General features: G+C 31.7%; 1 protein-coding gene across 1 annotated transcript in view; it reads left to right on the forward strand.

Annotated features, from left to right (window-relative positions):
* The window catches only part of LOC134710765 (uncharacterized), a 48,939-nt gene that overhangs the window by 14,272 nt on the left and 8,731 nt on the right, over window positions 1–25,936 (forward strand). The window contains exons 8-14 of the mRNA XM_063571161.1: window positions 973–1,314; window positions 2,653–3,003; window positions 4,175–4,528; window positions 8,419–8,619; window positions 9,023–9,073; window positions 13,646–13,966; window positions 14,735–15,079. Of these exons, the coding sequence (XP_063427231.1) occupies window positions 973–1,314; window positions 2,653–3,003; window positions 4,175–4,528; window positions 8,419–8,619; window positions 9,023–9,073; window positions 13,646–13,966; window positions 14,735–15,079 (1,965 nt within the window). The remainder of the gene's footprint in view (window positions 1–972; window positions 1,315–2,652; window positions 3,004–4,174; window positions 4,529–8,418; window positions 8,620–9,022; window positions 9,074–13,645; window positions 13,967–14,734; window positions 15,080–25,936) is intronic.

A 25,936-nucleotide genomic window follows, 5' to 3' on the forward strand; every position in this document is an offset into this window, starting at 1 on the left:
AAATTAATCATTCAAGAAAAAAAGCATTCAAAAAAATCGTCACCATTGTGTGTTTTCAAATCATAAGATATACATCGCAAAATAAATCCCATATACTAGTTGCAAAAATAAACCTGAACGCCAATAATGGTCCTTTTCTATATTACGGTATATGTCAGTTTCAAATTCTCTTGTTATCTTCGATTTGTTTTTCAACAAACAATCGACATTCCAATGGGAACTAAATGTGCCACTCTTCTTGTCGACTTGTTCTTATTTATGAGACGTGTTTATAAAAATATATGGTGAGCGACACACGCTCAATTGAGCCTCTAGTTTATAATATGAAAGTAAAAATATAAATGATGTTCGTCAAAAGTAAGTTTTGAAATTACCTCCATCCGGAATATCCAAATCATAAATATTTGGATTTGGTGTCTATATATAAAAGAACATTTTAAAAGAACAGCAAGCTCAATCTGTGGTCAACATATATTAACTTTATGAAATTCATGCCTTTGTTTCTTGATAATTTCTTAATAAAAGTAAAGGATCGTGTTGCAATCCGAATATGTTGGTTTTTTACCACTGATGCACTAGATACTATGATTTGTATTAGTCAAAGGAGTATAAAGCAACCACTTAAAACGGGTGTGCTCAAAGCAAAGAAATATGATAATCGTCAATATTTAACAAATCAAAATACATTTGTACATACAGACAAAAAGAAGATGCAAAATGCAAAACAAAACACAACAGTTACGATTTTTGGTTCGGAAATATTAGGTGTACAAGTCCGTTCTGTGACAAATTATAATTAGAACGTATAACATACTCTATTCCACAAATTTCGATTATTTTAAATTACTTTAAAAAATATTTGAGCATTTTATATTTATTCCAAATATTTATAATATATTCTTAGATAATATATCATTTCTGGAAAAAGATTTGGACGCAATTATTATCAAGATGCTTTTTTATTTTTTGTAGTTTTGTCTTGTACTAATGTAACGGCTGAGTTGTATTCTGGACCACACGTTATGACATGCACCATTGGAACATCGTTTATGTACGACATATTATCAATAAGGCGAGGAAAAGATGATATTAATCCCGAATATGCTATAGTTTATCATAGAAATGGATCACTTTCACTTAATTTAACAGATGACGCTGATATTGTTATTCATTTTGATGGATCCATGACACTCACGGTGACATTTAAGAATATGTCACATAATATTACAGGAAAATATGATATAGAATTGGGAACAATTTCTCACGAATTAGTCAATAGAACTGAAGGACATGTCGCAGTACTTCAGTTTGATGGTGAGTAAACTCTGTTTAATATGAATGAAAACAATTTGATAAAATCATCATTGGACAGCAACCAGAGACAACAATAACGAAACGATATCAAGCGTACAAAACGAATTATAGAGTGATGTCAATACATTATTATGCCAAATATTAAAACATTTTTAATAAATTTTATATCTTTCCTTCAAATAAAGTTCATATGATTTGAAGTGTTTCGAGTAGTGAAATCAAAGAGGCATCATGCTTACATAAATGTCATTCAATAAAAAAACAATCAATAACATCGTCAGCATAGATTGTTTTTAAATCATAAGATATACATCGCAAAATAGGTCCCATATACTAGTTGCAAAAATTGACTTAACGCCAATAATGGTCCTTTTCTTTATTAAGGTATGCCAGTTTCAAATTCTCTTATTATATTAGAAGTGTTTTTCAACAAACAATCGGCATTCCAATGGAAACAAAATGTGCCCCTCTTCTTTTCGACTTGTTCTTTATTCCTATCAGACTTACTTCATATAGGACCTTCAGCTATATAGACGATGTTCTTTCATTAAATAATTCAAAATTTGGTGACTATGTTCAACGTATCTATATATAGAAAGAGTTGAAAGTTCCCTCATATCTCGACTTACATCTGGAAATTTAGGTTCGGTTGAAAACTTTACAACAACAGACATGATTTCTGCTTCCCAACTGTGAACTTTCCATTTCTACGTAGCAACATTCCAACAGCGCATGCATACGAAGTATATAGCTCCCAAATTAATACGATATTCCAGGCTGTTATATCCCATGTTTAATTCAATGATAGAGGGATGCTACTCATAAGAAAGTTATCAAACCAAAAGTTTTAAATAGTGAAGGTAAATTCATTCCTTCATAAATTTCCCGGTCGCCATCATGAGTTGGTTGACCTTTATGTAATATCTGTTTCACAGATGATACTAGATATGTTCTTAAGCCGTGGATGCAATCCCGTCCCCTTTTCACGAATTGAACGATTAGACTTGTTACCAATTTTATTCTAACAAGCACTACACGACGGGATGCAACATGTGGAGCGGGATCTGCATACCCTTACGGAGTCCCAGATATGATCCCCGTTTATTTGAGGGTTGCTTAGTGTTTAGTTTTTTAAATGCTGTGTTTTTTGTACTAATGTTTGCTTGTTGGACTTATTTCTTCTTTAGTCATGGCGTTGTCACTTCTTTTTCGACTTATGAGTTTGAATGTCCGTCTGGTTTCGTTCGACCATTTTTATAGACACCATAATCTTATTTCGATTTGTTTTATTCTTAAAAGTATTTCTATTCAATTGTGTGTACATTTGTTTCGTTGTAGGACTCTCTTGCAATAATGTATCGGATGCCAAACTTAATTCAGGACCAATACAAATGACATGTACAATACATACTCCAGAACCGTTTGATTATATCGGTTTCTATCATGGAAATAGATTAGATAATGAATCGTACAGTATCATACTTCATAAAAATGGAACAACCTTTGAAGAACAAAATTCAAACGAAGATATTGAAGTCACGATTGACGGTCCACCACAATATATTCTCACAATAACATTTTTAAACGTTTCTTGTGTGATGCATGGCATATACGGACTTGCGCTTATTAGACAAACCTCAGGTGAATTAGAGGAATTTACAGGTACCTATGGATATATGCAAGTAACAAGTAAGTAAAAATTTATACTTTGTGTGTATGACAACTTAAGTTGAAAGCTTATCAGTATGCAACGAAAACGTATAGAGCCAATAAGTTCTTTAAATTATGCGTACTTTTCTAATCTCCTGTTCTACGCTTTCAGTTTTTGATGTCAGAAAAATAAAAAAATCTTTAATTTGTTCTTAACTGTGTCTTTGGAATTAAATAATATTCGCCGATTCAGGGTCTACATTAATATGATGAATTGAATTGTTTACATACGTAAGCTTCCTTATTAGTTGAAATTCCATTGTTTTACAGCATGCATATAATTTGTTTTAACCTGACGTGTTGTATATATACGTATGAATAAGTTACCTAAAAGGTTCCATGTTCTTAGATGGCTACTATTGATCTTACTGTGTTATCATCAATTATTGTGTTGGCCCTCCGAATCACTCAACTATGCTCATTTCATTTTAATCGGTTCTCGATGTTTATTGTTATTTTGCATATTCTTGTGAGAAATCTCAATTTCCTGAATTAAGATCAGTTAAGTTATAAAAGTTGATAATGCTTTTTTTTTGTTTTAGGTATGTTTCAGTTTCTCACCTGTTTGCCCATTCGTAGATGTCAGGCTATACAACATTTCCAAATAAATATAACATTTGTTTAGATATGCATAATTGTATTCATAATGAAACATGATCATTTGTATTAGAATAGAACCATTTTTTTATAATGTAAACGAGGAAAACAACAAGAATATTGCAAATATTTAACATCACAAAGCGCAAAAATGTAGGCAAATAAAGATCCGTATCATGCTTAAAGATTTGACTGATCTTTGAAATTCTAGTATGCATTGTGATGTTATGTTTGTAAATAGATTGTACATTGCTTTTTCTTTCAATTTCAAAGTGTGCTTTTTTGTAACGTTGGCATTTATTTATGTTTCCTCAAAGCTAAATAACTCTGATAATAATTCATCGACTGTGCCTGTCCCAAACCTGATACACGATCTTTTTGTCCCATGAATATTCTTTCTTATATGTTACGTCACTGTATTAAGGAACTATGTCTTGATTTATGACTGCCACTGTCCACCGTTTTCTTATTCGAAACTGTTTAAAATTAAATAAAATCACCATGCTGTGAGCATATCGAATTAGGTTACAAGACCTTATTCTTTATTTTGAAGGTTCGTCTGAAAAACCAACTATAACACTAAACGCAGATCAAGTGGTTGACCTAGTTTTTCCCGATGGAAATTTCTATCGGGGCGATAACGTTCATAAATGCGAAGGTTATGTTGGACACCCTTCTAGTACATTGGAAATAGACATAACGCATGATAATGGAACAAGCTTTGAACAGATACTTGATGAGAATATCAATTTAACCCGTAGGGTTGAATTCACTGGCTGCCAAAATATAGAATATCTTGAATTTGCGTTAAGATTTGAAGAATCTATGGATGGGGCTAAAGTACGATGTCGTGTATCAAATAGTCAGTTCGATTTTGTACTAAGCGATGCACTTAGTTTAATTCCAAGTAAGTTAAATTATTTTTTATTATATTTGTATATGTTCTATATTTGTTTTTTGTTATACTTATGATACATTAAATGATTAACTATAACAAAGGCGAAAACCGGCATATAACTTCTGTCCCAGATTTTATGTCTTCTCGTATGAAATGGAATTAACGACAACAGATATTTTTAGTCAATCTTAATCGTAGTATAAAAAGACTTCTTCTTACCGAAATTAACAACACTTAGTCTATTGAATACGATAATAATAAGAAATAATTTTTCACACGTTTTGCAGTATCCTTATGAATAGTTGACGATATATATGTATTTGTGACTGGGTGTGAGGGTATTATCAAGTTTGTTGTCCCTGAGATACAAACTATTGCTCGAGGCCTAGGCAACAGTTGGTATGATAAGTCAAAGAGACAACCAGTCATTCTGAATGTTTTATTAAACTGAACAACGCAGTCATCAAAGCGTTTTAATATACCAAATTAACTAATTAACTTATAGTGTACATACATCATTTGAAAGAAAAGAAAAATGTCACATAAATTGAAATGCACACAAAGAACTATGCGGTTTTTTTTTTATATTTGGTGTTGTTTTGTTAATATTTCATTATTTGCAATATGGACTAGAAATAGTTTTGTTAAACCGTCCATGCATGTAATAAATTCCAGCTAAAGTACACCAAATGCAAATACAATCTTATGATACTACGACAGACTCGTTTTGTTAATAAGAAACTATATTTTAGATCCCGAAGATTTTTTTTCTCTTGTATAATTTCTTCTTTTGCGTGAAATTAAAATCGACACAAACAGAATATACTCTTTACGATATAAGAGTTTGACGTTCACAAGCACAGTATTTTTGTCCAATGAAAAATAAGCATGAAAAGGTAAAGGAAATATGATTATAGAATTATTAACAGGGGTAATATTTTTTGAAACTATTGACTGGCAAATAGTCTGTGGAATGAAATACCACAACTATTCCGAATCATTGTTGTTCATATAGAAGAACATATTGGCAGATGTGTTATAACAGAAGTTGATAGATTTTGAGTTTTGACCCGCTTCAACAATTTTTGCCTAAAAAACATTCATTTGCAAGGGAATGCATATGATTAAAAAAATCTGACCAAAGTATGAAAAAATCGTGATATTGAACACGGAAAATAATGACATAAGTCGGCACTGAATTTCGAATATAAGAATATAATATTCAAGCAACTGTAAGGCCAATCAATATTTTATGCAGATATTTTTTAAGTTTACGTTTAAATTTCAAGTATCGATTTTGAATTTTTTGGTTAAAATACTATTTATGAAATAACAAAAACTGAAAAAAAGCAAAACGAAATTAAAACAACTCATATTAATCGTTTTTGAATATTGTACAATATTCAATATGGACAATACATTGCATGTAAGCAATTTATTTTCTATGTGGATTTAATTTATTTGTAGATTGATAGTTATTAGGTTTTGACTGGCATTTTTTAACTTCTTCGAGTTTTATTGCATTTGTATAGCTCATACTAACATATATTTTGAAGTTCTTTTTAACAACAAATACGATCTTTCCATTTGATGTATTAATTATATGAAGTGTACGAACGTTGTCGTACAAATCTTAAAATGAAAAGTCATAGAACACACACAGAGTTACTTGACAAAATGTTGTGACCATACACATGAAAATTAAAAACAAGTATTCGGCAAATGACCTTTGTGTGACAAAAGGGAGATAATAGACATACACTAAACGTTATAAGAAGAAAGAATAAACATATATGATACACTGTTCATTAATGTGCACATATTTGTTTGTCAAAACAATGTTGTGTTTATCAAAATGAAAAACGCAGGCAGTTTTAATATAATTTAAAACTAAAAGCTTTAACATGGTCGATGTCATGCTTCAAGCTTATAGGTCTTGATGGCGTCAACTTAAGCAATATCCTTCATCATAAAAAAGTGCAATCCAAAATACCTCAAAGATCAGTCTATATCAATCATTTCTTATACCTATACTAAACATATTGCAACTAAAATTTTCAATTACAAGAATTTAAGTCTAAACCTCCTGATTGCACTTGTGCTAGTGCCCAATTTACATATAAACCGACTGGCCACGGTATAACCGGTTATTTTAAAATTGTAAATAACACTTACCTACAAAATGGGTTAATAAAATATCCGAAATATCGTGAGCCTAAATCCATCAATTGGAAATGCAACTTTAAAATTTCCAAGATTCAGTCGAGGATTATGCAAGGCAGGAAGACTTAGACACTCTTTCAGAATGGATTAAGGAAGTGAGGTCGTTGATATAAATCAAAATTATAAAACTGAATGGGTCTATCAATGCCATGCTGCGTCAATATTTAAGACCCAAATGTTGCAAAATACTTATCCTACCTCCATGAAAAATATGTTATTGTCCCCGCAGATTTAGCCCCAAACAATATCGTTTTTGTGTGGAAAACTCATAACACTAACTGCTTGATAAACGTTAAGGTATTGACAATTCACTGAAAGTCAAAATATATCCTGAAGAAAATTACAAAGGAGGAAATCCTGGATAATCATAGGTCTGGAATTGCAACCAAAGATGAAGAACTAGATGTTCCATCACTGTATTGGATAACTAAACTACATAAGTGTCCTTACAAACAACGGTATATTGCTGGGTCTTCCAAGTGCTCCACGAAAAAAATTTCTTAATTATTAACATCTATTTTATCAGCAATCAAAGACAGGCTTCATAGTTATTGTGAAATGCCTATCTTAGAGGTGGAGTGAATCAGATGTGGATACTTTAAAATTCCCAAGATCTTTTAACGTACATTCAATCTAATTCTCTTTCATCTTGTAATAGTATGAAAACATTTGACTTTTTACACTTGACACAAGTATTCCTCATTTGAAACTGAAAGACAAATTAAAAGAGTCGGTATTGCTTGTTTCATAAAAAAAGAATAGCCAACACAGATACAAGTATCTTGTCTGGCAGGGAGGTTATCGTACTTTGTAAAGGATCACTCTGATCCAAACAAAACATTTTCTGAATTGACACTATCAAGTTGCTTGATTTTTTGATTGACAACATATTTATTATGATTGGGGGACGTGTTTTCAACTGACTGTCGGCATTCCAATGAGAACAAATTGTGCCCCTCTTTTTGCCGAATTGTTTCTTTATTATCATGAGGCTGATTTCATACAGGAACTTCTTAGGAAGAAAAAATAAGAAGTTATCGATATCCTATAAGTCTTTTTTCCGCTACACAAACAATGTTCTGTAACTTAATAATTAAGAATAAGATGGTGACTATGTGTAACGCATCTATCCAGTCGAACTAAAGATAAAGCATACTACAGATACAGTTTAGTCGGCCTCATATCTTGGCTTACATCTACAAATTGACAATGAGGGTCGGTCGAAAAAAAAACTTTACGACAATAGAAATGATATCAGCTCTCCAATTGTGATCTTTCCATTTTTAAGTAACAACCTTCCAGCAGCACCTGCTAACGGGGTATATATCTCCCAATTTATACGATATTCCCGTGCTTGCATGATTCATCTGATGGAGGGAAGCCGTTTAACCAATGTCGAAGTTGAGAGCATCCCTTCGTAAATTTTAAGAACGCCATCACGAGTTGGTTGACCGTTATGGACAAGAATCATCTATTTTGACAAATGTAATTAAGTGTGAAAATATGTTGAAATAACGTAAACGGTTGTTCATGATATTTTTATTCTAGAATGCATACATATAGTGCACAGGTATCGACTATTAATAAAGTTTATATTATTTATCTTTATGAAAACATCTTTGAAATTAAATTGTCTAGTGACTACATGTAAAGTTAATTGAATCTTCTCTAAACAGGAAATATTTGCAATTGCGGGGAAGATGAAAGTTTTCGAGGACACCCCAGTAACTGTCAAGTGAGAGTGTTTTGTGAAGAAGAAAATGGTATTATCTATCCGACTGGTATTGCATGCCCTTCAACCCAATGTAGAAACAGTATTACAGGAGATTGTTCAGATGACTGTTCCGATTTAGTGTGTGAGAAAGCAGTTCCATCAGGTAAAATTATTAATCGAAATTGTAAAAAAGTAAAACTATAGAGTGCCGATAGAAAATTATTATGTCATGCAATACTATAAGAAATAATATTCACAGTATATTCTTTTTTTTATATAGAATTGAATCCTTTAAAAAAAACGTATAGGGCATTGATACACCAAGCAATGTTTTTATTTATATAACAATAAGATATATGTAGTATGATTGCCAATCACATGGAGTGGATCTAAGCAACCATGAATCAAGGCCGGGTGCCTGACTTTGCACAGACTTATAAAGAATGTAATGGGGTAAAATATTTGTCCATTAGTCCATAACAAAAACGGTATGTTTTTTTCCCTTTTTTTCATATTGCTGAAATATTCAGTTAATTCTTAGTGACCATTTGTTATTTCGTTTTCAGATTTTTGCACTACACCAGCACCACAGACGACAACGCCAACTCCATCTTCTTGTAAGTGCCTACAGTATCTGATTTATGTAGTGCTATATCATGATCCATAAATATAGACAGTAACAATTTTCTGAAATCTTTTAACGTATGACTCGTAATGTCTTGAAGAAATACACTGATTACGCTACAAATACATCAAAAATGATATTAGCATGCTAGGAATATGACAAGTTGATAACCATTTAATTTAGTTGTTTGATGTTTTTGAACTTTTAATTTTGACATGTGAGTACGGACTTGAAATTTTGAAGTTTCCTCGGAACGTTTTTGTTTGGTATTTTTGTTATCTAACTTTTGATATCGAGACCATAATTGTATGATCTAGGTAAATTGGTTTTTCAAAAGATAGTCGGTATTAACATGTGCATGTATTGGCCGACTTGTTTGCGTACTACTTTGATCCCGACATTTCTCAAATACAGCTATATTCTTTAAATACTCTTTAAGATATTTTTATAATTTTCTGCAACTCAAAAACCCGTATTAATAAAGGTTAAGATCTAAATACACTATTTTAAAGAGTCACAAACAATACCAGAGGGACAATCAACCCCATAAATTAGAAATAACCTGACAAAAAAGACAAACAGATGAAAATTAATACAAAAGAAACAACAAAGAAAACTAAAGACTAAGCAGCACCAACCCCATCAAATACTTGGGCTGATCTTAAGAAACTTAAGAAACAGGATTTTTCCAATTTTAAGACCAAATTAGAGTTTTGAGTGCACTAGGGACACATTCTTGTTTCCTTTGTTTTAAACTTCTATTTATAGTTTATTGTGCCTGATATCTATGGGTATTGTGTTTTATGGTCTGTGTGTCAGTTCGTCAGTCTGTCCAGCTTCAGGTTAAAGTTTTTGGTCGAGGTTCTTTTTGATAAAGTTGAAGTTCAATCAACTTCACACCTAGTGCACATACTACCTATGATATGATCTTCCTTATTTCAATGCCATATTAGAGATTTTCCTCCGGTTTTCATGGTCAAATGAACATAGAAAATGATAATGATGGGGACACGTTTTTGTTTATCTTTTTTTTAAATTTTTTATGTCATTTTTCATCTATGAATGCGTTAAACCCTGTTTTAGATTTTAACGTCTTCTGTATGCAAATCAGGTAAAGCTCAAACCATTAGACAATATCAACTTTACTATACGTGTAGTAATCACCATAAAATAATAAATACCCTTTTCCCGAGGCTAATTGCACGTAACCTTTAGCCAATTTGGGAATTACTGAATGAATTACGAATCAGCGCGTTAAAACTAATAACCAACGGCTTAACCAACGCATCAACGCGTTGGAACTAAAAAGACCAACGTGTTGAAAATTTCATACAGTATGTTCATACCGGCGAGGATACGAATGGCAACTCTTACATCTTTACTTACGAAATCCACACAGATGTTTCCTATTCAAAATTAATTCGTAGTATTTACAAACATTAAATTCGCGATTGATTTATCTTTTGGGTTCCGTTTTTTTTTTATTTCATATTACTGGATTTTTATGTTAGATTTATAGTGCATTACTTAGAATTTTCATATCTTTTTTTCTAAACTAAAAGACTTTAACATTTCTAAAATCCGATCCGTAATTGGTGAATTGTGTTTTCTGAAACGTAATAATTTAATTTAATGTAAATTTGATGATTATGAATACAAATAAGAGTTGTTGGATATATCTAAATTAGTATTTAAGATGTTCCACCGTAGGCATAGATTGCATAAGCCGTATGTGGAACAACTTCGGGATTTTCAATTTCCAATGCGCCAAAGCGTCAAATGTAGACTAAAAGCGCTTCTTATATGCCTTGTATATGTTGTGTACAAGTTGCAATGTTGTACCAATTATAATTTGTACAGATTTTAGGTTCAAGTTATCAGTGTTTTATGACCTGCTGAACAAAAATGGATGATGCAAGCACACGGTCGTTTGCTTCGCATATTTCTCTCATATTTTCACAACTTCATGATACAGTCTAATACTGAGCATTGATACAAAAACATTATAAGACTTCACAAAGATTTTGTATGGATATGAATATGGTATAAGGAAAATAATAAAATTAGAATTTAAACCATTCAGGTTTCCTCATTTCCAGTTTGAGGACAAGAAGAATAGCACTAAATGTACAGTTGAAGAAAATTCTTTTGAATTTAAAACATTTTACTGTTTAATTCTATAAGATAAATCTGTACCACCTGTTGCAAGCAGGTAGGTGACAAAAAACTTATAATTTGTACAAAAACCCTGTACAAATTATAATTTGTACAAACTTACATCTTGTACACAACATATATATTTGACCAGCATTTTAAGTGGGTTAAAGCATTATTTTTTTTATTCTGAAACAATGATTACATCAACGTCGTCAATGAAACAATGAATAACAGCCGTGATACCGTCAATGACTAGTCTACATTAGGCCGTGTTCACATTTACAAAAAAACGGTGTTGTGTGAATAACTAAAAGACCGAAGTGTTAACTACCTGGCTGGTGATACCCTCGGGGACGAAACGTCCAACAGCAGTGGCATCGACCCAGTTTTTTTTAATAGTTATCAAAGTTTATGACATCTGAAGACAACTCGTGTTTCTATTACCTCTTATGATAGCATCGCAAATGTCCTTACATGTAATTAAGTAGTACATTTGATTTTTTTTGATTTTTTATTCGTGTATGATCGTGAAATTTTTTTTTTTAACTAGATTTTAAAGGAATGTTTACGATATTCGTGTACCGGCCCTATATTGGCTCCTTTTTAACGGCATTGAAAAGTAGTTGATAGAACCCCTTATTTTATTTTTACAAAACACCACTTTCATAAGTATTGAAACAGTACGTTTGATTGTTTCGAAGAGATTCCAATTAAGTTATTTTCTAAATGAAGCATGGTCTTTTTAATAAGCTCGGAAAAACATAATATTTTTTAAATATCTGCAGATGCGGGTATGTCAACGTATACGATACGGTTGATACGTTTGTAAATGACCGACCTCTATTAAAGTTCTTTACTGACTCATCCATCATCATTGCCGAACACATAATTCCTTTGAAAAGATCGTCCTGAATCGACTGAACGTACACTCTGACAGAAACATTTGCCACTGGTCTTAGCTGAAATAACGATTTACTCCTAAATGCATTACTGAAAAAGGTGAGGTTTTAAATTGTTTGTATGTGTAGTATCTCAAACCCGTTAAAAAACAATTAGAAATATAAAAAAAAACATCAACCCCTCCCTTTGCCAAATAATCCTTGGGGAAAAAATACCATTTGACAAATTTAAAACAGAAAAAATAGAAATGTAGTGATCCTTAACATCTCAATTCTTTCTCTTCGTCTGTAAGCGTAATGAGCTGGCATGTCAGTTAACTGCTAGTAGTCTGTTGTTATTTGTGTATTATTGTCATTTTATTTATTTTCTTTTGTTACATCTTTTGACATCGGACTCGGACTTCTCTTGAACTTAATTTTAATGTGCGTATTGTTATGCTTTTACTTTTCTACATTGGCTAGAGGTATAGGAGGAGGGTTGAGATCTCATAAACATGTTTAACCCCGCCGCAATTTTGCGCCTGTCCCAAGTCAGGAGCCTCTGGCCTTTGTTAGTCTTGTTTGTTTTTAAATTTTAGTTTCTTGTGTATTATTCGGAGTTTAGTATGACGTTCATTATCACTGTACCATTATGCAAATTTTTAGGGGCCTACGGGTGCGGGAATTCTCGCTACATTGAAGACCCATTGGTTGCCTTCGGCTGTTGTCTGCTCTATGGTCGGGTGATTGTCAGTTTGACATACAATGTATTCACCATTTCCTTTCTTAATTTTATGATGCAGCCTACCTTTCTAATGCGTAATCAAGACATCTTTAAAGTACTGAAAATCATCCAAAATGACTTTCTTAATTGAGCAGCCACTTTGCTTCAAAAGTGTGTAGGGGGATGGGTTCTAAGTCAGGATTTTTTTTCTCGCTTGAAAGTTAATATTTAGGTTTTTTTCTATGGTAACAATTCAATATTTTACATTATAATGTATGGGGAAACTTTTCATTCAGAATATTTGTTCATTCTCATCATCTGTATGACCCGATTTTATTTAAAATCAAATTGTGGAAAAATCACTCCTCCCCTTTTTTTAAAGTCAAAGTGCTTGAAAAGTTGTTCCAAAATTTGAATTCGGTTCTACGCAGTGAACATTTAAATGACAAATAGTTTACAAGTGTGAACAAATCTTATGTACAGGTAACTAAACAAGTTGTATAGATGTAAACAAATTTAATGTAAAACTAGTGTACATTACATGAAACCAAATATAAACATGTTTACTGTACACGGCGTTTGGTGTGAACACGGCCTTATTGTATTATCAATACATTTGATCTTTGAGTGTATTTGCATTATTTTTTTGTATATGTATTATTGCACTAAATAAAAAGTCTTGTAAAATGTCTTAAGAGAAATGTAAATGTTATTGTAATGGTAGCATATTTTCAGTTGGTATTCCTATAATTGACTTAAATGCAATTGCTATATAACAAATGCATGAAAATGATTATACTTTTAGATGTTTCCTGTAATAATGTAAATGTTCTGTTAAACTCTGGGCCAGCGTCATTGAGCTGTGTATTAAACGATACAGCTTTTTCAATGATAAACGTGACATTTACAAAGTTAGGAGAATCTGAGGTGGTGACAATAGCAAATATTTATAGTAATTATACTATTGTGATGCTGACCATGCAAGCTATGATTGAAATAACTTTGTCAAACTATATCATTAATGTTACTATTCTACAAACGATCTGCGAAAATGAAGGTACATTTGGAGTTGTAATGGATATCAATGGTATGTCAGAGATGGTCCAAGGAAAATTCACTGTCTTCAGTAAGTAGTTAAATATGAAAATCCGACAATAATAAAGGTGTTGATTCACATAATGTGCCAGCATATGTATGATACACATAATCTCAAACTGGATATATGTCGTTGTAAGTAAAGAAAAGTTTCGTTATTGGTAATGGTTTTTATTTCAATTGAAAATGAAATAGAATTGCAATTATAACTAATACTGTTTTTTCGCCTCGAACTAACCCTACCAAAGCTTCTGAGACCACCCTGAGTTATTTGATAATTTTGTGTTTTTCATGTTTAGATATACTCTCGATTACACCGGAAAACCTACTTTGTCGTTTTGTTCTGTAAAGGACTCTCATCACGATTTTTCGGAATTTATTCCTTCGCCCAATCGGCAATAGCGAAACAATTCACCAGCGTATTGATGTTTGGTAATATGTATGACGATCAAGATTATTGTTTCAGTTTTCCTACCGGTTATACAATTACACAAATCATTTGACATCTTTCTAATGACGGAGATTAATTATCACCGAAGTATTCAATATTTGTCATAATTTAACTTATTTGTGTGATGTTGTTCCCTGTCTCCCAAAACGCTGCTTTTCATGTATTGGCATCTTATTCTAAACCGTTGAAGAAATCGACAATTGTTTTTAGCTCACCTGACATGAAAGGTGAAATGTGAGCTCGGAATCAAGATATTGACAAATATAATTCCTACCCATGATAAAATGATCATAGAGCATGGCATGAAAGAATTATTTCTCAATTAATGATTTTGAGGTATATTTTCAGATACTCCAGGTTCACCAGTTCTTACTTTAAGCGAGGATCAGGTTATTGATTTAGGATTTTACAGGGACACCGGTGCACATTCATGCACAGGGATTGTAGGATATCCAACAATGGACCTAATATTAGAAATTTTATATGTCAATACAACAATATTTCATAAAATTCAAGATGCCAAATTCAAAGATTTTAAAAGAAATACAAGTATATCGTCTTGTCAGAGCAGACAAGAAATCACATTTGGATTATTGTTCACAGCTGACATGGGGGAAGCCACAATACGATGCAGACCTTTAGACGAGCTTGATAATGAAACTTTTGCTGAATCGTCTTTGTCCCTTATTCCAAGTAAGTGTTAAAGTAATATTTTATTGCGGATCTATTTATACATGGGCAGATTTGAAGGACAAAAGTTAATGTACGGAATCGAAATTTTAAATGAAAATGCATACATTAGGGTAGTTGATACAACAAAAGGTAGGGTTTTATAGAATTATTTTTGGTAATGGTATGATCATGAACTCTAAATTAAATGACAAAGTCTTTGCTGATTTACAAATCATTTTGTAATAAGCATGTTAAACATCTCATACAAATATAAAGTACTTACAATTACTTAGTATTAGTTCCGGTATTATAACTTATATTCTTAAACGATGTATGTCAAATAAACAGCGGTATACAGCTTTTACCTTTTTTCATTTAAAATTTAGGGATGTTTTAAAAAGGGAAACTTTATCAAAGTTTAAAAACTTTGAACATAAGTGCCTATAATAAACTCATCATAGATACTAGGAAACAATTTGATAAATACGCCAGACACGCGTTTTGTCTACAAAAGACTCCTCAGTCACGCTCGAATCCAAAAAAGTATTTCAAAAATTCTAAATTGTGTAAACAGTTAATTTATGAATAAATTACCTCTTGAAAAATGTCACGCGATAAAATTTTGACCGAAATCAAAGAATTTGGAAATATATTATCCAATGAAATAATTTCAATTGAATATTAAGGATATATTCTTCTGACGTTTCAGTCTCGTTGAAATCTCGTTTTGGAATTATTTCCAAAATATTTGATACAAGTGGAAAAGAGAAATGAATTTAATAAATATCATAACCAAAAACTCTGTGCAAATATTGTAAATACAACAAGTAGTTTTTGAGTAATACATTTTTCAACCTTTATTACCAATCAAGTCAGTTTTTTAGCCAAATTTTAGGAAAAGGGGTGATGGGTACAAAAAAGGTTAAACAAGAAACATGTATATCTCATATTCCTTTTTATCTTTTTTTATTTCTTAGATATGTGTTCATTAAGTAGTAGTCCAGCTAAGAATCATGCAAAGGATGATACATCCATAGTGAAGGATATCCATCTGCTATAGTTTAATTGATTCAATTTGAGTCAAAAATAATATAAATGACAATTTGCACACAAAAATTCAAGCTGTTGCTATGGAAACGGCTGTTCCCAGCAACAAGGTGTTTAATTGCCTAAAATACCCAAAATTTGTATATTTTTTCTAATTGGAAAAAGTGCAATACTGATGAACTGTATAAAAAGTATATACCAGATCCTTCAATCTATAATGTTCAACTTAAATAGGGAACATTTGTAAAGATGGATGCAAGAAGGGAAACTTGGTTACCATGACAACCTAATTAACAAATATTTTCAAGTTGTAAAATTGTCAAAAATTCGAAATTTTCAAACTCTATTATCTCCCTAGACCCTGATGATAGAATTGATTTGTTTGGTCATTCTATTTCAGTTAACTCTTGTTTAAAACATATAGAAAATAAAAATATGTAGCCTAGTACAGAATTTTCATAAAAATGTTGATCATGTCGTCACGTTTTTTACAATATTTATGCACTTTTTTTCTCAAAAATTATATAAATAAGCTTTCTGTAGATAACCTTATTTACTTTTTATTGCTAGTTTAATGTGAGTAATGTTTTTAAACCATTTTGAAAGATAGTCTGTTGAATTCTGAAGCAAAAGCATATATAATTTTTGTGAATATGGACATTGTAAGGTAAATACGATCCAGTTTTTCAGAAGTTGATTTTCAGGTTCATGAAGAATAGAATGGTACAAATTTATGTGGCTACACTTATTTAAAACAACCTTTTCTCAATACATAAATTGAAAAAAGAGCATGTCTTTACATCTTAAGAATCAATTGCCTGGTGGGGGGGGGGGGACTTCCCTGAAATAACTTAAATTCATCAGTACTTGGACGTGTCAGAAGCATCATTGTTTTTAATACAAAATGGAAAGATAACCAATTGTCATACAAGTGGCAGGTTAACTTATGCTTGCTATATAGCTAGGTTTGACCCAACATTCTCTTTGAATTATATCTGTATCATGTAAAAACAGAAGGGGCAGATCCTAAATCCCCCCCCCCCAAAAAAAAAGGGGGGGTCTAATTCTAATTATAGCATAGTCAATTTATGACTTTCTTTGAGATATTAGAATCGTATTCGTAACAGTGTGGCTGTGGACACTTTAATTTCCCATTGACTGGGACAGATTAGGTGAACGTTCGTCTATAACGCCCATAGATCACGACGTCCTTAGTATAGACATTTAAACTGTGGGGTCACCAAAGGTTCTCAACGCCTAAATAAAATAATTCGAATTTGTGTTTTGAAAAAAGAATGACTTACTGGCTTTAAAAATTGCAGTGCATATTTTGATTGATTATCTTTTTCGGACGTCAACGATATTTAACAATTGCGATTGTCGAATAATGTCATCTTTTAACTTTTTTATCTGGTCAAAACATTTATTTTAGAACGAATGCATAATCCACTTTCAAAAGTTGTGCGAATACATAACATATAGACAAAATATACTTCTGTCCTGTCTTTTTCGTACTTGAAAGTTATTGGATAGTAAGAGAGCTATTTGGATTAAACCTTTTAAAATTTGCATGCATTTACGGTATTGTATTGGTAAAACTGTTCTGCTATACTGCTACTACTTTGTGAAAAACACTTGTCAACAGAAACGCATTCATCTTATTAATATTCAAATCGACCCAATTTACATAGAAATGGACGACTTCGTGCATTTTGTGATCGCAAATAAAATATTTTCCGGACCATACGCGTATGGTCCAAATACTCATACGGCCCAAACACATACATGATATTCTGTGCGTTATAGGTCGTCTATTCATTTTTTTTCTTTCTTTTGAAGATGGATTGGGCGTCTTTCTGTGAGTGATTATTTGTTTTAAATACTTTAAACTTACTTGCAAATAATTTAAAACCAAGACTTGAATTAAATGTCTAAACAAACCATGATTTTTTAAACATACATCACATCCATTGAAAAGGCTTAAATTCGCCAGGTCTTTCATTTCAACTTAGTGAGTTGACAAAAGTAATATTGCGGACCATTTTCTAATTTGTATGCGGTATCCTTATTGTTTTTCTCTCGCTTAACTTTCGTGTTTGTTTTTACATGCCAAGACCTCTTGGAGCTTTCATTCTATAAAGTGTGTATTTTGCTAACGCCTGTTGGTCACTGGAAATAATTTGTATGATTGTCTATCACACCACACATTCTTTTTTTGTACATGCAGTTATATCTATGATAAGAATGAGAATTGAATTGTCATAGAGACAACAACCCAACCAAAGAGCAAAACAAGCCCAAGACAACATGTATTCGTATCAAGGGAATTGCTATACAAATATCTATTTCAGGTTAATAGTATAAGACCATACTCAAGTTGAAAATAGATCTTGTCGTCAACTTTTGCAACCAGCTTCTATGTTTCTATAATGCACCGTTCATCTTTTTTTGGCCTCAACCTTTCCATTGGACAGACAATTTTGTTTTCGACTATTTTTAAAAGATGCATCTATTTACAAAATCATACAGGACGCATTTGTTCCTCCTGTCCCAAGTGTTGGACTTAAGAGCCAAGGCAAATTGACAAATATCTGAATAAACGGATCGATTTATGGTTTATAACAACAACAAAAAAATGAATTTTTTTGTCATCTGGAACTCTTCACAAACAAAGCCCACATTGTTAGCATTAAATAAATAGAAGGTCACTCTTAAATGATTTTGTTCCCTTAATCAATAAGATATTTTGTAAAATAACGAAGGTCCCCATTACTTAAAAGTTGTTTTTTTTTTTACATGAATAAACTTTTTTTTATCTTTATTTATTGATATCAGCTCTGAACATTATCATTCTTAAAAGTGAAACTGTAGTATTAAGTGATGGTAAAAAAAATATTTAAAACAAATTGCTTAAATGATTTGTGAAAAGAAAGTTTCATTTTATGTATCAAAATGTGTTAACAAGTGATTATTTAAATCCCCACTTGAAGGCCTCTGATAGACTGAGTGAGCATAAAATCATCGCCAACGACAAACAAGTAATAGGTGAATTTTTCAGTATAATTACTAACAAACGTTTTACCGTCGACCACACTGTTATAAATTTAATTCTATTGTGTCTGGGAGACGTAATTGATGCCCCCGCAGATGCAAAAGTGTTACTCTAAAAAATAACTTCAACATTTAACCCCTTATACCCTAAAATAATGACAAAAGTTAAACTCCCGCTGGTATCTCCAAAAAAAAAAATCAAACCCTGACCACATGCACATCTTCAATATATGTAGCAACAGATAGCAAAGTGAAAACTTTCTAGATTTCAAACTTTAGGAGGAGTTAAGCTGAATAACTATGTACCCATAAAGGGACGAACATAGGTATAACAATACCCCCCCCCCCCCCCAAAAAAAAAAACACGTTCAGTTGCGGGGCATACACATATTTATTTTCCATGGTATACGCCATCTACCCAATACAGGACGATTATCTGTTTCTAATTGTTAGTTTTTAGAACATCCAGTGGCAAATATTTCATGCGTGTTTCTGACAATTAATTTTAATGAAATATGAATGATAAAAGAACGACATTCAGTCTTTTTTTGAACTGCAATATGTGCAGGCTGACAAGTTGAAAGACTCCACAAGAAGAAAATTACCTAGACCAAAGTATTTTTCTGACTCCTAGCAAACATTATTAAGTACTAATATTTGCTTCTACTCTAAAATTTTCAAAATTTAGGTCTTGTCCCAGCTGGAGATGGAGGTAAGTAAGTACCCGACAAATCTCAAAATTACACACCTTCTAATACCTTTGGTCTCTAGAGGTGAGGTGTCTCATACCACAATGACATCTTCTTTTTTTTTTTTCATAACATATATTTCAACTCATAACACGTAACTACAATCCCCTTCCCTTTCATGAATTTGACCTACCGAATTAGACTATTTACCGGATTTGTAATCACATAAGCAACACGACGGGTGCCGCATGTGGAGCAGGATCTGCTTACCCTTCCGGAGCACCTGAGATCACCCCCAGTTTTTGGTGGGGTTCGTGTTGTTTATTCTTTAGTTTTCTATGTTGTGTCATGTGTACTATTGTTTTTCTGTTTGTCTTTTTCATTTTTAGCCATGGCGTTGTCAGTTTGTTATAGATTTACGAGTTTGACTGTCCCTTTGGTATCTTTCGTCCCCCTTTTAAGATACTGACCAAATATACAATTCTGTTAAGTAGCGAGAAAATTATTATTAGAGTAATCATGGTCATAAGGAAGACTAACAGAAGACGGATTTACAAACGAATGGACAACGTTTATAGCACCTTGCCAAGGGTGTGATTTTTGAAAAATGCACAAAACATGAGGTGAAGTTTATTCATGCTGTTTGTGTCAGATTACAATGCAGCTAAATATTTGACACAGAAAGCTAAAAAAACCATTACTTATTGTTAGATCTGCAACTTCAAAACAATGTCGATACCTATATTTTAGCATTGCACAAGCTTGTGTATTTCCCTGACTGTTTAAGACGTCTGTACACTAGATTCATTGGATGTTGGATGTGTACTATAAGTGTACTGACTAATATACATATGTTTGTACTTATTATTTTTGGCTGTAATCTAGCTCTTAGCAAGTGAATATTCTCAGATCTGTACTTTAAATACTGATTGACAATAGATATATTTACATTTTTTAAACTGTACACATTGTACCAGTGACCAGACTCGACCTTTGACTTTCAGTACCAAACAAATCTCTATTTTGTTGGTGATCGAGTAGGCAGATTTTTTGGTATTCAAAAGACATGCTTTATCTTTCAGAATGACATGTTATTTGGAAAATCAATTTTTCGACTTAAGATTTATATGACCATATCATTATTTGTTTGGTTTCATTATTTTCATTAGTGCTTTTGATCAAATTGAGTGAAATATTCTGACTAAAATAAAGATATTTCAGTTTTCTTGCTTTGACATTAGCGGTCTGATAATTGTATGGTATTCAAAATAATTGTGACATATTTGTGTTGTTGAGTTGCTGTCTCCCTAGTGTATACTACAGTTGTCAGGGTTATCTCTTTTTCTTTTCTACATACCTTCTTCATGTTCTTGATACCTTGTAAAACTGATGAGTTATCAGTATTAAGGTTGTTGGGAATAACATTGTTAAAAAGGGAGCCTCATTTTTTTGTATTAAACCAAATACATGTACCACTAATCTATTCAAACCATTGCCTTTCTCAATTGGCTTTGTTGTTTCATAATGGATGTGCTTGTGTTGTTTGTTTTCTGTTTCATTGACTTATACATAACAACCCACATCTCCTTTCTTTCATATAGACTTGATTTTTTTATTAGTTGTTAGTGGCTTTGAACTAGCTGTCAGATAACTGCAAGTACTCTCAGATCTGTTCATTGTGTCTGGATGTATAAGTACCCGACCACGTCCACTTGTATTAATGTCCATCTGATGAGTTTAGCCTTTTTCAACTGATTTTTATAGTTCGTTCTTATGTTGTACTGTTATACCACTGTTCCAGGGTTGGAAACCCGCTAACATGTTTAACCCCGCCACATTATTTATGTATGTGCCTGTCCCAAGTCAGGAGCCTGTAATTCAGTGGTTGTCGTTTGTTTATGTGTTACATATATGTTTGTTTTTCGTTCATTTTTTTTACATAAATAAGGCGATTAGTTTTCTCGTATGAAGTGTTTTAAATTGTCTTATCGGTGCCTTTTATAGCTGACTATGCGGTATGGGCTTTGCTCATTGTTGAAGGCCGTACGGTGACCTATACTAGTAGTTGTTAATGTTTGTGTCATTTTGGTCTTTTGTGGATAGTTGTCTCATTGGCAATCATACCACATCCTCTTTTTTATATTGAAATAACAGCAAATGCCAAATGGTGACAATAGCACCGTTGGTCATTTATTTGGGGAGGTAAGGAACAGACAAGAACATTAGCTATAGCTAACAGCTGGTATTGTAATTGACTTTTCTAAAAACCCATTGCAGTATACAAAAGTAATGTACAAAAGATAATTCAAAATAAGGGGAAATGAAAATATGTCTTCTCAAAAGATTTATAATTATTCATTTATAAAGTTAATGTTTTGATATATTTTCAAAACAATGTGAGCAAAAATCTTTAAACATTTAACATTATATATTTATATATATATAAATTATATTCAAATATCAGACAAGTAAACTTTCAGCTTCATAGTTTTTTTGTAATATTTGCTTTGTATCTATAAGAATTTATTCTTTTAATTCTTGTTCTGTGTTCTTAAGCTTTGTTCAATCAATCCCTCAATGTTCTGTGTACTGTAAAATGTACATCATTTGTAGATAAAGACAAGCAAGAACTTTCTCCAACAAATTACTTCTTCCACCATTCTGTGTGTGAAACCTGAAATAAAAGACAGAATTTCCTAATATAAAAGAATAAAGTCAGTGCCTAATGTATTTATGTAACTCCCCTTTAAGATATATGAAAGTAATAATGAATGGGAAAACAAATATAGCTTGATCAAATGTAAAGAGAAGTAGATCAGAAACCTTGGTTAACAAAGATAATACCTAATGAAAACTGAAGAAATTTATTAACTTCTCTCAATGTCATACATACATGTATATACATACAATCTCCAACTTTAGAGAGAAAGTTGAGAAAATCAGGTGATGCTTGAAATCCAAGGGTGGATGTACAATATTTTACATTACAAAATTCCTAACATGCTTTTTTAAAGTTCATTGCAAACATGAACAATGTATAAACCAGTTATTTTTTTAAACATCAAGATAAATGTAAGTATATGCTTTAATGAAACAATTGCACTGTTTACATTCATGAAATTGTAGGTACATGTACACATGAATTGCTGAAAAATTGACCATCAGTTTTATAATCCATTTAATATTTATTTATTAAAAAAATATCACTTAGTACCTTATTCAGTACTAGTTTTCTTAGTAGACTATGGGTAACACTGGTAATTAGAAATACCTAAAAAATAAGACATAAAATGTTGAACATTATTTACATGTACATGTACATCATGATCAGTACATGTATAACATAGAAAATACAAGTTTTCATTTTGTTAAACAATGTTAAAAGATCAGGATGATCTTCAATCAGTAAATACAATAATTTGTAATTATAACATTTATTACATAACAAATAAAAGAATTTATAACATACATGACATATGGGGAGGTGGTTTTTAGTATTTAGTCATTAAATAAATGTCATTTGAGTGGTCATGGTACAAATTTAATAAAATTTCAATCAAACAGTTGTAAATCTCTCGCAACAAAAAAAGGTAATTTAAATTAGCCAGATTTTTTTCTTTTCCACAACTCTTAAAAATAGCATCAATTTTGTTGCTATGTTAGATGGGTAGCAGTTTATTTTTTTAATTGAATGACAGGTTCTGAATTTTATATCCATGTACAAATGATGAACATTATTAGATATTATCAGACCTGAACACTGTTACAGAATAAACACCTCACTTTATATAGTTATTTTTTCAAAAGGGGTAGAAGGTACCTTTGTAGCTATTTTATTTGTTTGTTTACATTTTTTTAAAAAGGAAAAGTCTGATGAGGGGCATTTGATACATTACAATACATGTCATGCATGTTGTTGTCAGAAGGGGCAACCGAATAATGCAAAACTTCAAGAAAATGATTTAAAACTTTGACTCTTTGATATGATTATACATGTAATGTACATAGATACAAATTTGTTGTTCATGTAACTGATAACTGATATATTTTTCTTAAATAAATTATTTGATCAATTGTAGCTTATCCATGCTGTAGAAAAATATGTAGTTCATTACATGTACATTTTATACCTAGTTATTTCTTTAATATAAATGCAAGTACATTTTATTGTATTATATTATGGCTTGTATGGTCTGAAATATAGTTTGGAGATGAGTGAGTTTTTTGGCAAGTATAAGATTATTAGGCTATACCCCATTTACAAAGTCAGGCTTAATCATTGTAAATCATATACAATAGGAATTGAAATATGATCACGGCGTTATAAATATTGTATTTAAAGAAACCAATTGTTTGACTTTCAAAGAGATTAACGGGAAATATGTCAAAATAGAAAGCACGACTGATCTGTCTGACCAAAATGTTTTACTTGCGAGAAATGATTGACAGGTGTGAATTGATGTAGAGGCTCCGAAGGGGAAAGTTGTATCAAAAGGAAAAAAACTTTATTCACAATGCCTATACATATTTTATAAATACGATATGTTGGCCTTATACTTAAAATTGTGTTTCTAATAATAACATATAAAGGAACAGGACGTTAAAAGGGGAAATAATATAACCATCAATGAAAACTGGTTTAATTTACGGGATTGATGTCTCAACAATTTGATTTAAACTTCGATTGAAAACAGTCTTGGTTGTTATTAGGCTTATTATTTTGAATTAGATGAAATATTTACGGTTTACAAATACAAATGCAAATACAAAAGAGTTTATTGGCACAAAACTATTATAATAATTGGCAACACAATATATTGTTAAAAATCGTCTTTATTTCATTTTCAAATTATAAAAAAAAAATCCCACATTCATGATATTTAATTTTAGTTTTAATTCTAAATATTTTATTTTTAATTTAAATTCTTATATATTTAATTTTAATTTCATTTCTTTCTCTTTGAATACAAAACAATATTTTACATTTATCTATTCTCCATAAATACAAATATATCTGTACAGGTAAAATTTAATTCTAATCAAGCTGGTACAGATTGATTTACGACCTTCCACTTGGATATTGCACAGCAGGTGTTTATTACTCTGGGACAACTGTCCGACCAGTCTGACATCAAGACGGATTAAGGCTTCCATAAAAATAAGTCCCTACCTGTTCTGTATATGCATTTTAGTCACAGTTTGCCAATTTACCTTTTTTTTGTGTGTGATCATGGTGCTGGTCAACTCCCACAAAGTTTAAGAGGTACATGTAGTTACTAGTACTTATTTTGAGATGAAACATAGAAAATGGAGGGGTTTGGTAATGATTTACAATGTACTAATCATTTGTTTTAGTTCACTGTAGGTAAGAATAAGTTACATCATTATTATTAGACATTTTACTGCACTCTAATATCATTTGAATGCATTATCTCAATGAATGATATAAATCTATCCTCCATAAAAAAAGAACATTTAAATTAAATTTAGTTAGTATTACTATTACTTACTATTACTCCATGGTCTAGGGATCTTTCTGTTTTGGTCATGCCTGGATACTCCTGATATTGCTCTCCCTTTTCACAGTGGATAGAGGATGCATACACCATGTACACTGTTTTCTTTGATTTATTCCAATAAACAGGACACTGTGCCAAACAGTCAAAAAAGACAGTCAAGTGAAAAGCCACACATACAAAAATGTCCTTAGAAGTTATCAAGTTATGTCATGCTTCATTGCTTGCTCATGCAGTCATGGACATTGACAATGATATTGTCTATGTAATCTTGGTATTTCTATTCAATGTATGAGTTGCAGTCTTATTGTCTGACTAGCTGGTCTTGGCCCAAGTATAGAATACGTTTAAGTAGTTCTGGCAATATTCGAAATATCCATACGCCAATACTTTAAAAATGTTTAGGCGCGCAACAATCTGAAGGCCTAGTTCCGGCAATAATCGAAATATTCATTCGCTGAAACATTAAATATGTTCTTGTGGGTCGGTGTTTTTGGGGGTTAACATAACAGCTGTTAATATGTCAATGTGGATAGGGACTAGCATGAGGTTAGATACTCAATTAAATAGTCAGC

Source organism: Mytilus trossulus, chromosome 3, assembly GCF_036588685.1.
Source record: "Mytilus trossulus isolate FHL-02 chromosome 3, PNRI_Mtr1.1.1.hap1, whole genome shotgun sequence".
Classification (NCBI taxonomy): Eukaryota; Metazoa; Mollusca; class Bivalvia; order Mytilida; family Mytilidae; genus Mytilus; species Mytilus trossulus.